Consider the following 12,804-nt stretch of genomic DNA (forward strand, 5'->3'; position numbering starts at 1 on the left):
TAATTCCAGCCAGTTCCTTTATATGGTAACTTTAGAATAAATACAGATTGTTAAAGGGGAGGGAGGGGACCTGAAGGGGGGAAGGTCGAGGGCTAATGTAGGGTTAACATTTGACTACTGTTTAAGAGTAGGGAGTTGCTTTCTTTGTTCTTCAAGGCTGTAGCCTTTTGGGGTGGATCGGATTCAATGAAAAACAGCCATCCATGAGCCAGCCATTGGGGGTCTGCTGCTGGCATCAGTGAGAGCTGATGACTAAGGTTGCCGACACGTGATTTAAAAATTATCTTCCCACTGGGCTGAACTTGGCAGGTTTAATTGAGTTGGGGATGAAGGCCAGTGAGCCAGGGTGTAGGTCATAGAAAAACAATAATCTCCCCTTCTCAAGTTCTAAATCCCAGGTTTATTGAACAAAATACTCAGTACTGCATGTGAGGCAAAAATACTAAATGGGCAGATAAAATGAGCTGATTGATGACAACTCTAAAGGTGACACCTACGTGTACCCACAGATGGGTGCCTGACATGGGATTTGCCCCATAGACAAGCAGGATTTGAAAGCGTCTTTCCTTGCTTGTATCATAGGAACGTTGGGAGCGGATTAAAACTAGGCGATGCTATTTCTCCATCCAGCCCTATGTTGTCTAGTCTGACTGGCAGCAGCTCTCCAGCCAGCCATGTAGAGGTCTTTCCTATCACATCTGCTGCCTGAGTCTTTTAATCGGAGATGTCAGAGTTGTCATGCTTTTGTCACACTCATTTGCTTTTGGGGAGTTTCCAACAAGAACCAGAAGTAAGGGCTGCATGTCATGATGGCTATATATTACCTCCAGTACTGGAGACTGGATGCCTCAGTATACCAGTTGCCGAGGAACGTGAGTGGATGTTGTTGTGTTCATATCCTGCTTGCCGGCTTTTCCACTGGGGCATCTGTTTGGCCACCGTGGGCCCAGAAAGCTAGACCCTTGGTCTGCTCAATATAGCTCTTACGTCCGTATGTCATTCTTATTGTGCCGATGTATGTCTATTTTCTTGGCTTCATGGCTATTGCTGTTCTATCAGCTGAGGATCCTAGAAAATAATATGACAGGAACTACCCCATTAATACGGACATGACCTCTTCAAAGGGAAGAATGAAAGGGGAAATGTAACAGAATGGTATCAGATTGAATTAGAGAAGATGTAATATGGTATGGGGTTTGTGTGCGAGTGTGTAATGTTGATTTAATTAGTCTTAGGTCCACAGAAATAACATCCTAAAAGAAAGGGAATACAGAGTAGCTTAGGCCACTAAGTACAAGAGCTCGATATGGACCTGTGCTACTCAGTTTCTGTTGCTTGCTCTGCCATAGATATCGCTTATTCTCAGTTCCAGCAGCTACAGAACAACAGCTTATTTCACTGACTTGATGGTAGGATGCAGAAGTGAAATAGAACCAAGTATTTGTAAATTAAAAGTGGTATACAGTTAATCAAGGCAGGACCCCATTCGCTCTCCAGAAGAAGGCCTTGCTGGTTTTGGTTTTTTTGGTGCGGGAACAGAAAAAGAGTGGCATCACTCAGCATCTAGGAGGCAGGAGGAAGTGACATCAGTACAGACAGCAGTACAGTTATACTGGTGAATAAGAGGGCTGTGAGTTCTGGAATTCTGCATCACTGCATTTGTGCCACCTTAATGTCAACATCCTAAAATTGTTTTACGAAAACAAGGTTCTCAACCTGACAGCTGGAATGAGACATCTGAAGCAAGTTGGCCAGAGCAGGTCAGGTCAGGAAACAGCACAATTCGTAGCCTTGTCCTCATCGTCTCATGGCTGTGACTTCTTTCCTTTACAGACCAGATCCCTTTCACCTGTTCTTTTCCATAGATCTCAATGCTAACAATAATTCCCCATCTCAAAGTATCTCCCAAACAAAATGTGCAATTATGCAAATTGAAGGGAAATATGCACATAGGTATCACTTTCCCAATAGGTGGCTTAATACGTTCCATTGAAGAATTGAAGGTACTGCAGTCACATCATTGGGGTGGGGGGTGGGGGCGGTATTGCTGCCAGAGGCAGATGTAATGGCATAAAAGAGAAGACAACAGTAACCTCCCTGACCAGAAAGATGGTCATTTGTCTTGGGCTCAGAGAAGGAAGCGATGTCACAGGCATTGTGGATAGAGAAGAAAGTGATGTCACCATGTTCATCGTCAACCGAACCTTGACGGTCAGATAAAGGTGGACTCCTTATGGCTGGGCAGTCGGTAACCCCGGCTCTCTTTAAGTTGCTTGGAAAGAGCTGCTTTCTCTTGCTCCAGCTGGGCAATGCGGTCGCTTTTTTCAGACACTTCCTGTTAGCCGGACAGACAAAGGATTATGTTAACATAACCATTCTTCCACCGGTGCCCCCTCCTCCATTTTCTTGTGCCAACCTTTCATACTGAGCTTACTTGAGTGTCCCCCAAAGCATCTAGAGCTAGCCCTGTCTTACACCACTAGGGTGAAGATTGAATTCTGGGGGGAAACATCAGAAATTAGATGTGTGATAAAATACGCACTAATAATCTAGGAACATTGTAAGCTGCCTTATACGGAGTCAGTCCATCGCTCCATCTAGCCCAGTATTGTTGACACTGACTGGCAGGGGCTCTCAAGTGTTTCAGACAGGGATGTTTCTAACCCTACCTGGAGATGCCAGAGACTGGACCTTGGACCTCACACATGCAAAGCAGGTGCTCTACCATTGACCCACAGCCGCTCCTACTTATGAAAATGGGCTTTCTAGGTCAGGTGTGGGCAGGTTTTGGGCTCTGCTAACTCCAAAGTCCAGGTTCAAATTAATGGGGGTGGGGACAGTTATCTATTGCACCCAATAAGCCATACACTGTATATACAAACACACATCTACATCTTGAATTATTATAGATCAGGGATTCCAGTAGAGTTCGCCAAAAGCAACAGTTATATATTAATATTTTACAGGTAATGGACAGCAAAGCTTATACCAGAAGCCATGGCAGAAGTTATATATTTTTAAAATTCAATTTTACTTGCTATTTTTAAAAAAACCCTGGGAGTCAGAAATTCAGGGTGATCTGCTGCAAATCACCTAAAGACCTACCAGTAGATTCTGATCTACCTTCTGCCTGCCCCTGTTCTAGATTGTAGGGAAATGCTACTCTCTCTCTCTCTCTGAAAAATAATCTAGATTTTTAAAAAACCACTTACCCCCCCCCCCATAGCAGCTGTTATTATATTATTTTGATTACTGCCAGATCATAAAGTCTTCATTACTGAACTTAAAAGCATTAAAGGGGTATACGTGGGCAGAGTTTCAGGGGTAAGGTGGGCACCCTTTAATGGTGTCCAAAATCTATGCCCTGAGGAGCTTAACCAGGGACAAACCTGAGGCCACCATGGGTTCCACTACTGCAGGACCAACCTTTGGTTTTCTCATTTTTGCAAACTTCGATTTGTAGAGAACCTTTGTTTTACAGTTTGCATGAAAATTCATACACACTTGTGAACATTTCTATTAATATGTATTTGTGTACGCAATTTTGCCCAACACACACATTTTCTGCAAGCAATTTCCTGAATATAGTGCATTTTTAAATGTTATTTTCACCAATACACACATTTTGTATACATATTTTTTTATTGGAGAACTCCACAGCAAAATTCGGAGAACTGCGAATTTCAAAGGCAAGCTGAGTTCATGCATTGGTTCGAAAATGTGAAATTAGGTAAGTCAACCTTTGTGAGTGTGTGTGTGTACACACACACACACACACACAGAGGACCAGTTTGTGGGTTTATTTTTCCTTTACCTTGATCAGCAGGTGGTTCTGTTCTTTGAGGACAGTGACTGCTTGCTGTTGAAACTCCTTCTTTCCTGATGAATAAACAGGGACCCCAAAACCACCCGGTGGAACTTCAGACTGAAGAAGAGGAAAACCTACGTAACTCTGTGAGCGTGACTCCCCTCCACCCCATCACCAGTTTTATTTAGCTCTAAGCATCGCTCTTCCGCCAGGGGCTTTGCAATGTCCAATAGGCAGGCAAGGTATGTTTGGGGGGGGGGGGGAAGGTCCAGGAGGAGCGAAGGGACAATGAAAGAGCAACTCAAGTAGAACTTCAGGTCATATAGTCACAAAACTGTACAAACAGGCAATGGGTGTGTGAGATTTCACCCACCCTTGCCACTTCCATGCATTTGATAGAACATCAAAATGACTCCTATTCGAATTTCATACTTGCACGTGCTTGATAACATACAATGCTTATCCCCCCCACCCCCCTCCTCTCAAAATCAGGAGCAAGCTAAGATTGGCAATAGGTGCACAGAATTCTATGCAGACCCATGGCATTTGGGGCCAAACTAGACAGGACATTAACTGCGTGAAAGCACTTAAGAGGCATGTTTTGTGTAATGTAAATAGCAGCCATGGGCTGCTATCTCAGGACCTCTGGGGAAGAGGGGAGTTTAACCCTTTCATAGAATAGTAGAGTTGGAAGGGACCTATAAGGCAATGGAGTCTATCGCCCTGCTCAATGCAGGAATCCACCCTAAAGCATCCCTGACAGATGGTTGTCCAGCTGCCTCTTGAAGGCCTCTAGTGTGGGAGAGCCCACAACCTCCCTAGGTAACAGTTTCTATTGTCGTACTGCTCTAACAGTCAGGAGGATTTTCCTGATGTCCAGCAGGAATCTGGCTTCCTGTGACTTGAGCCCGTGATTCCGTGTCCTGCACTCTGGGAGGATCAAGAAGAGATCCTGGCCCTCCTCTGTGTGACAACCTTTCAAGTCCTTGAAGAGTGCTACCATGTCTCCCCTCAGCCTTCTCTTCTCAAGGCTAAACATGCCCAGTTCATTCAGTCTCTCCTCATAGGTTTTTCCCCCCAGACTCTTGATCATCCTTGTTGCCCTCTCGCTGTGGACCCAATGAAAGTAGTCTCCTACGAAAGTTGCCATTTGCATTGGGAAGAAAGCCTTTATTAGTGCCAGTGGCGCAGGGGTGTTGAACCTAATCTGTCTGCTTCCCTTTCTGCTTCCCCTAAATGGTAATTTTAAAAATCTTCCCCCACAAGGCAACAGTCATTTTTGGCTTGCCTCGGTCACAGACCTCCAGTCCCCATTCCCCTCAGTCCTCCTGACCTTTCCGGGAGAGGTGAGCAGATTTTTCAAGCACAGATTCACTTCCTGGATCTTGGCCAGCAGCAGGCAGCTCTGGTTGGCATAAGGATCTGGGAAATAGCTCTGCAATCGTGCAACAAACAAACAAACTCAATTCAGTACGGAAAATCCAATTGTAGCCAATCTAAAATTAGAAGGGGGGGAGAGGAGTTTTGCATTTCATATACAGCCCTTTACTCCAAGGATGGGCAACTTGTGGTCCTCCAGATGTTACGGCACTGCAACACCTATCATGCCGCACTATTAGTTATGCCGACTAGGGCTGTTGGGTGCTGCAGTCCAACAACTTCTGGCAGGCCTCAAGTTGCTCATCCGTGCTTTACTCTCTATGTGAAACTGTGCGGATTTAGTCAGTTACACGAAGTACACATAACTGAAATAAAAAAGCGAGAGGGGAAAATAATCCAGACTTTCCCCCACACCAAAATAAAATGCAACCGGGGTGGGTGTGGGTGGGGAGATGAGTGCAGGACAAGGACCATGTCATGTGAGCACCACACTGCAAATCCATATGCCAGGAATGGCGAGTGTGCGATGAATCGCTGGTGTGATGGAGTTCTATATCCTGAGCCGGCCTCCTGCTCCTTTTTACCTACTATGGAATATCCATTACACCCACGCGCACACCCACAGCTTCTCCAGTCTTTGGCAGCTCCAAGACAAGCCCTTTATCATTCAACTTCCCTGTCTCATTCGGGGAATTTTACAGGCGTTCCAGACATTGTCGTCTTCCATTTGCCAGCCCAAGCCTTTCCTGATTTTTCTTAACACAATTTTTTCCCCCCCTACAAGCTGCACAGTGGCTTCTGCCTGGCGGCGCTAGGGCTCCTCCGCCTGGGAGCACCTTCAAGACTGGGAGTACTTACTGCCTCTGCTCCCATGCGCTTCTGGCGCCTCTGGGCTTCCAGCAGGTGGCGCTGAAACCAATCGCGCACCCGGTCGACCATTTCCAACCCTTGCAGCAAGGCGTCCCGTTGCCGCTCCAATTCCTGCATCCGCTTCAGCTGCAAGTCAGAGAAGAGAAACAGGATTCCAGATTGTTGTTTACGGGGTGGGGCGGGGAAGCTGAGACGGCTTCAGAAGAGGAAAAACAAGACAAAGTCTTGGGGACCATTTACGGTGGCACTAGCCAGCCTTTCCTAAACGAGGGCCCTCCAGATGTTTCAGCCCACAGTTCGTATCAGCTCTAGACAGCATGGCCACAGTCTGCCATACTGGGAGTTGTAATGCAAAACATCTGGCGGGCACCCAGTGGGGAAGGCTGGCATAAGCTTTTGTGGATGGAAGAAGAGGACAGCTGCAGCTCGAGGGGGCAGAACACGTGCATTGTACGTCGAAAGCTCCAAGTTCGGTCCTTCCAAGGATCTTAGGTAACAGGGCTAAGACACTTTTCTTTCTGCATTTTATGGATTGCCAAGTGCCTTTCGTTCCATCACCCACTCAATGACGGAATTTTATTTATTTATTTATTTATTTATTTATTTATTTATTCTATTTACATACCGCCCCATAGCCGAAGCTCTCTGGGCGGTTTACAAAAGTTAAAATAGTGAACATTAAGAAGTATACAAAATATAAAAACAACCGTGTAAAACAGTATCCATTTTAAACAAGGACAGTTCTGGAACTGAATTTTTTCAGATCTCCCGAATTTGCACAAATTCAGATTTGTGGAAAGGCACACTTGCGAAAATGTGCTCACCCCCCACCCCCAAATGCACATTTTCATGTTTTAGCCTATGGGGGAAATGTGCATTTTCAGCTGGTGTTTTTATAATTTTATGTAAAGAACATAAGAAGAGCCTTGCTGGATCAGACCAAGGGTCCATCTAGTCCAGCACTCTGTTCATACAGGGGGCAACCAGGGACCAACAAAGCAGGACATGGTGCAATAGCACCCTCCCACCCATGTTCCCCAGCAAGTGGTGCACACAAGCTTATTGCCTGGGATACTGGAGTTAGCACATAACCATGATAGCCTTTGCCTCCAGGAATTTATCCAACCCCCTTTTAAAGCCACCCAAATTGGTGGACAGCACTACATCTTGTGCTAGCAAGTTCCATAATTTAACTGTGCGCTGTGTGTAAAAGTCCTTCCTTTTATTTGTTCTGGATCTCCCACCAATCAGCTTCATGGAATGAAGTATTTTGAGTTCTAGTATTTTGAGAGAGAGAGAGAGAGAAATGTCTCCCTATCCACATGCATGCATAACTTCGTACATCTCAATCATGACTCCCCTTAGCCTCCTTTTTTCGTACTTTTCTAAGACTAAGTTTGTATAAAATTCTGGAAAGTAAAAAAAAATCTGGTCCAAATATCCGTGGAATCTGTGCGACTCGGGAAAAGGTGATCTGCTGCAGAACCTGTAGGTTGGAGTCATAGAAAACTGAACACATTCATAGAAATCTGAACTCATCCTAAAGAGCTTACAGTCAAAATTTTGACAGTAGGGGGAGAGAGAGAGAGAGGTGGGGATGGGAGAGAGACAAGAATGAGCAGGAGTAGATGGTGATTTAGATGTGCTTAGGCAGCAGTTTGGTGTCGAGGCTTCATCAAAAAGGAAAGAAAGAAAAGAAAATGTGGCATGGAGGGGTGTTTGGAAGGAAGAGAGGGCTGGTGCTCTACCGTTGCTGGATGGGAGTTACGGGCATCGGGAGCAGCAAGAAAGAAAGGAAACATGATTTTGCAGGCAGCAGGATTTGGAAGAGTTTGAATCAAAGGCAGAAAGAAAGGGAAAGGGCAAACTCATCGAGGGCTTTAAGGTAAGGGCTAGTAATCTGTGCTGGGTGCAGTAAAGGCTGAAGAGTATTTTATTTAAATATAAGGTTCATTGTAATATAAAATAACACCAGGACTAATATTAGTACGCAAGACAATCTGCAAATTCAAGAAAATCTATAAGCCCCAGATTGCAATAAAAACAGAGCACTATACAACAAAACATCACTTTGCAACAGCATCATAATAACCCAGCAGGACAGCAAAGAAATCAGCTCTTAAATACGCTACCAAAAAAAAAGGAGGGATAGAAGTGTCAGTTTATCTCCAGAAGGTATGGGGAGACAGAAATGGATGGGGAGGGAGTTCCAAAGACAAGGTGCCACAACGGAAAAGCCCTTGCTACCGACAGCAAATGCATATGCATTGGGCATGGGCAGAACACGTGTCAGGATCCCTCCAGCAGATGCTCATTGATGAGGAAGTTCATATGGAGGAAGGCATTTCCTCATTTGTACGCCGCCCTGAGATCTTGTTGGTATAGGGCGGGGTATAAATGTTTTAAATAAATAAATAAATAAATAAATAAATAAATATGTAGGATTTCATGGCTCATGCATCTTTCATTTTAGAGTTTAAACACTGGATTTCTGGGCATGGGGTAACGTCTAGGAAGGTCAGAGCGAGGATGGTGTTGGTGTGTGTGTGTGTGTGTGTGTGTGTGTGTGTGTGTGTGTGTTTTGTGATCCCAGATGCCTGGTGCCATGATCACTCACCCAGAAGAAGAACTGCAGTGCCTCCAGACTGCTGAGGGCCGTGCCCAGTGGGACGATGAGGATGGTGTAGCCTCTTTGAACCGCCATCGTGGCGCTGTGCTGGCAGGAAGGCAGCAGCGCCCAGAGCAGGAGGGACGGCGGCCACCCTGGCATTCTAGCAGGGCAGGGAGGTCCCCTTAGCTCACCCCCGGGTCAGGAGCGGAAAAGTATTTGGAGGCAGCTACCTCGCCTTGACGATTAACTCTTTCCTGGCCACCCTCACGGTTCGTCCACTCCCCGTCCACTCCGCCTCCAGAGAACAACGCCGTACCTGCTCCCCTGGGCCTGACGCTGTCGTAGCACCACACACCCACAGCCCTAATTCCTTCGAAACTAGCCTGGTTTATTTCTTAATTATCTCGCCCTTTAGGCCAAGAAAATGGCACTCCAGGCAGCTAGACCGAATAAAAATACAATCTTAATTCGACAGAACATAAAAACAAATAAATCCCCCATTCTTCCTCAGAGTCTTTCAGAGCCCTCCCTCCGCCTTACCCAACTCTCTTTGCTGCTAGCCCCATTTCCTGCGGTTTCCTGCCACAACCCTTCACAAACCCCACCACCGGCGCCCCCCAACAACCCCTCCTTTGCAGTGGCCTCCCCCTTCCACTCTGTCCCCACTTCAGCTTCCCACTCGCTTCTGGCTGACACACGCCTCTCCTCAGTCACTTACGCCTTTACACACTGCTCCCTTTTTCGTCCGGACAAGCACTTCCGCTACCACCATCCGCACTCTTTCACCTCCTCCCTGCTAGCCTTCCACATTCACGCTCTTCCTTCAAACCAGTTCACACTGACTGCTTCCCCCCTAACCCCTCACTGTCTTTCTTCTCAGCCTTTTCCTCTGCTTGCCTCCCCGCCCCAGAAGGATCCCTCCCCTGGCTTGGGGTAAACCAGCAGTGTTCAGAAACTCCCCACCCCACCCGTCCCAGTTTGCCCCAATTTGCTGAACTCAGCACTTCCCAATGCATGCTGGGAAATGCTTTAAAGCCTCAGTTGCCTTGGACAATGGCAGCCATAATCCCAGCCTTTCCGGCTGGCCGAATGAGTTTGGGGAACAGGGAGAGGTGAGCAGAGTGACTGCGTTGCCATGGGATTAAGGCCTTTGGATGAGGGAAGGGCTTGTCACCTCAGTTCTGGTATCTTTTGAGCCAGCTAGCCCTCGCTGGAGACAGACTCATTTAATACAAATACAGAGATTTTATTATTATCATTATCATCCATCATCACCATCATCATTTATATCCTGCCTTTTTACCTCCAAGGAATCCAAGGTGGTGTACATAATCCTCTTCCTCTCCATTTTATCCCCATAGAATCATAGACTATTAGAGTTGGAAGGGGCCTATAAGGCCATCCAGTCCAACCCCCTGCAAAAAGCAGGAATCCACCCTAAAGCATACCTGACAGATGGTTGTCCAGCTGCCTCTTGAATGGGAGAAGCCCACAACCTCCCTAGGTAACTGGTTCCATTGTTGTACTGCTCTAACAGTCAGGAATTTTTTCCTGATGTCCAGCCGGAATCTGGCTTCCTGTGAGGTAGGTTGGGCTGAGAGTTTGTGACTGGCCCAAAGCTACTCAGTGAGCTTCCATGGCCGAGTGGGGACTAGAACCCGGCTCTCCCAACCCCCAGTCCAGCACTCTAGCCACTACACCACACCAGCTCTCAGATATAGCCAGAAAGTGCTTCAGAACCCAACTCCGTCTAGATGGGCCCCTGAAGGCTAACTGGGGACTCCAGTATCAGAGGCAGTATGCTTCTGACTACCAATTGCTGGGGAGAAAACAGCAGGAGAGAGCTATCGCCCTTATATCCTGCTTGTGGGCTGCCCATGGAGGCATCTGGTTGGCCCCTGTGGGAAACAGGATGCTGCATGAGATGGGCCTTTTGTCTGAGCTGGCTCAGCTTTTCTTATATTCTTAGCTCTCACCTGGGTTTCCCTCTCATAATCTTCTGAGGCGGAATGCTGGCAGTCATAATTCTCTGAGGGTTTTCTAGAATCGGATACCATGATCTCCCACCCCACAGAACAACAATTCTTGAGGCTCCTTGGACTGAAAGCCAGGCCCACGATTAGAACCTGCTTACGTCCCGTGGCCTAGACAACATAGCCTTAAACAGAGCACCTTCAAAGGACAATTATAGCCTGAGGTGGTGGATTCTGAATTAATTAACAAAATTGATTTGTATGGCTTTTATTCCTGCAAGCGCCCTGCCACACTCACAGGATTTTACATCATGTGTGTGTCCAGACATATTTTGTTTATAAGCTGCCTGGGTTTCCTCAATAATTCTTCATTTTTTTTTTCTTACTACAAAAGATCCATTAAAGAGGGAAAGAGGAAAGAGCCACACAATGCCTTTTGATTGGTGGCGCTAGGAGCTCTCTATCTGAAAGCACCCTAAGATTCCCACTACCAAAATCTAAGATTAAAAAAACCCCAAACCTCCCATTTCTAACAAAGCAGGGAGTCCCTGGCTGAACAGGTAGCTTAGCTACCATGTTTAGGGTGACCATATTTTGGAAACCAAAAAGGAGGACAACATGGTCGGCCCCAAGGGGGTGTGTCCAGTACCAAGGGGGCGTGCCCACCTGAACGTAGCCTTGGCCACATGTCTGATTTTACAGCACACATTTAAGACAAATCTGTTCTACATAACATCTTAATGTTAAAATCACTGAAATAAAGAACAAGTGAGAGATTCAATGTATCTGAAATTAACTTTACTCACTCCTACTTTTGTAGGTTTTGCTGTACTTTGAAGCTTTTGCTATACTCTCTACGTTACATTCTCCCCTTCCCTCAAATATCTTTTCTGACTGTATCTTCACTCATTGCAAGCTGCTGTTGTTGTTAACAGGGTTTGCTACTGGCCCCAGATGTTTCAAATTTGGTATGGCTAAAGCTCTACCTAAAAGCTATCATGGTGCCAACTTTCAGCTCTTTATCTTTAAAAATGACAGTTTTTAAAATAATAATTATAAAACCTCTTTTTTAAAAAAATTCCTAAAAAATCAATGGATGAACGGATCTGTTTCCAATTTGGTGTGGATAAAGCTCTACCTAAATCCTATCATGGTATAAAGTTTCATCTCTTTATCTTTAAAAATGACAGTTTTTAAAATAATAATTTTAAAACCTCATTTTTAAAAAAAATCCTAAAAAATCAATGGATGAACAGATCTGTTTCAAATTTGGTATGACTAAAGCCCTTCCTAAGAGCTACCATGGTGCCAAGTTTCATGTCTTTATCTTAAAAAATGACAGAGTTATAAGCATTTTTGTTAATTCCCATTAGAGCTGTTCTTTGAAAAAAAATATCCGGATTTCCCCTCCTCCTCCCGGATTTGCCGTCAAAAACCTGGACAAATCCGGGCAAATCCGGTCATATGGTCACCCTATGTTAGCATGGTAGACAGGGCCGGGCAAAGCTGGTAATAGGCCCGGGCCAGATGGGAAATGTAGGCCCCATTTCAAACAGCTCATTAAGTATTTTGTAATCAGTTCTAAATACATATAAACTAGAACGATTTATAAAAAAGGAAATGGCAAGCACTTGTATTCAAGATGTATATAAGACATCACTTCTTCACATTCAGAAATACTTTACATGCTTTTCTTTGGGCAAATTCATCATCAACAAGAGAAAAATCCAGCAACTTTGCCCAGGGGGACTCGGAGTAGCCCCCTCAAAATCATAGGCCCGTGCCAACTGGCCCCACTGCCCCCCCCCCTCTGCCCAGCCCTGCATGTAGAGCCGTTTCCCGGAGCCCCTCACTCACCATGTCGTATTCCATGGCATTGGAAATGGTGTGCCTGCGCGGCTCCTTTGGGATTCGGATGCTCCTGCGTCGCCCAGCTTGGCACAGGGAGCTGTTGATGCTACGGGATCGAGTGACTCCTTTCCCATCCGATTCGCCTGGTGAAAGAAACGAAAAGGGCGATTAGATAATGACTTCCATTTAGTATATTGTTTAGTAAAAAAAAAGTAATTTGTTAATTTTTTTAAAAAAAATATACCTACATACATTTGATTTTCATTGGCTGCGTTTGCACATAACATTTTAGGTTAGCCATTGGTTGTTGC

The 12,804-nt window shown here is 45.6% G+C and overlaps 1 protein-coding gene across 1 annotated transcript in view; it reads right to left on the reverse strand.

The window, feature by feature from the left end:
* Positions 1 to 2,049: 2,049 nt before the first annotated feature.
* Positions 2,050 to 12,804, reverse strand: part of SAPCD1 (suppressor APC domain containing 1) — a 28,858-nt gene continuing 18,103 nt past the window's right edge. Inside the window, exons 2-6 of the mRNA XM_063123503.1 lie at positions 12,500 to 12,636; positions 6,047 to 6,184; positions 5,142 to 5,243; positions 3,815 to 3,925; positions 2,050 to 2,335 (exon numbers count right to left, since the gene is read on the reverse strand). Of these exons, the coding sequence (XP_062979573.1) occupies positions 2,213 to 2,335; positions 3,815 to 3,925; positions 5,142 to 5,243; positions 6,047 to 6,184; positions 12,500 to 12,636 (611 nt within the window). The 3' untranslated portion in view covers positions 2,050 to 2,212. The remainder of the gene's footprint in view (positions 2,336 to 3,814; positions 3,926 to 5,141; positions 5,244 to 6,046; positions 6,185 to 12,499; positions 12,637 to 12,804) is intronic.

This window comes from Elgaria multicarinata, chromosome 3, assembly GCF_023053635.1.
Source record: "Elgaria multicarinata webbii isolate HBS135686 ecotype San Diego chromosome 3, rElgMul1.1.pri, whole genome shotgun sequence".
Classification (NCBI taxonomy): domain Eukaryota; kingdom Metazoa; phylum Chordata; class Lepidosauria; order Squamata; family Anguidae; genus Elgaria; species Elgaria multicarinata.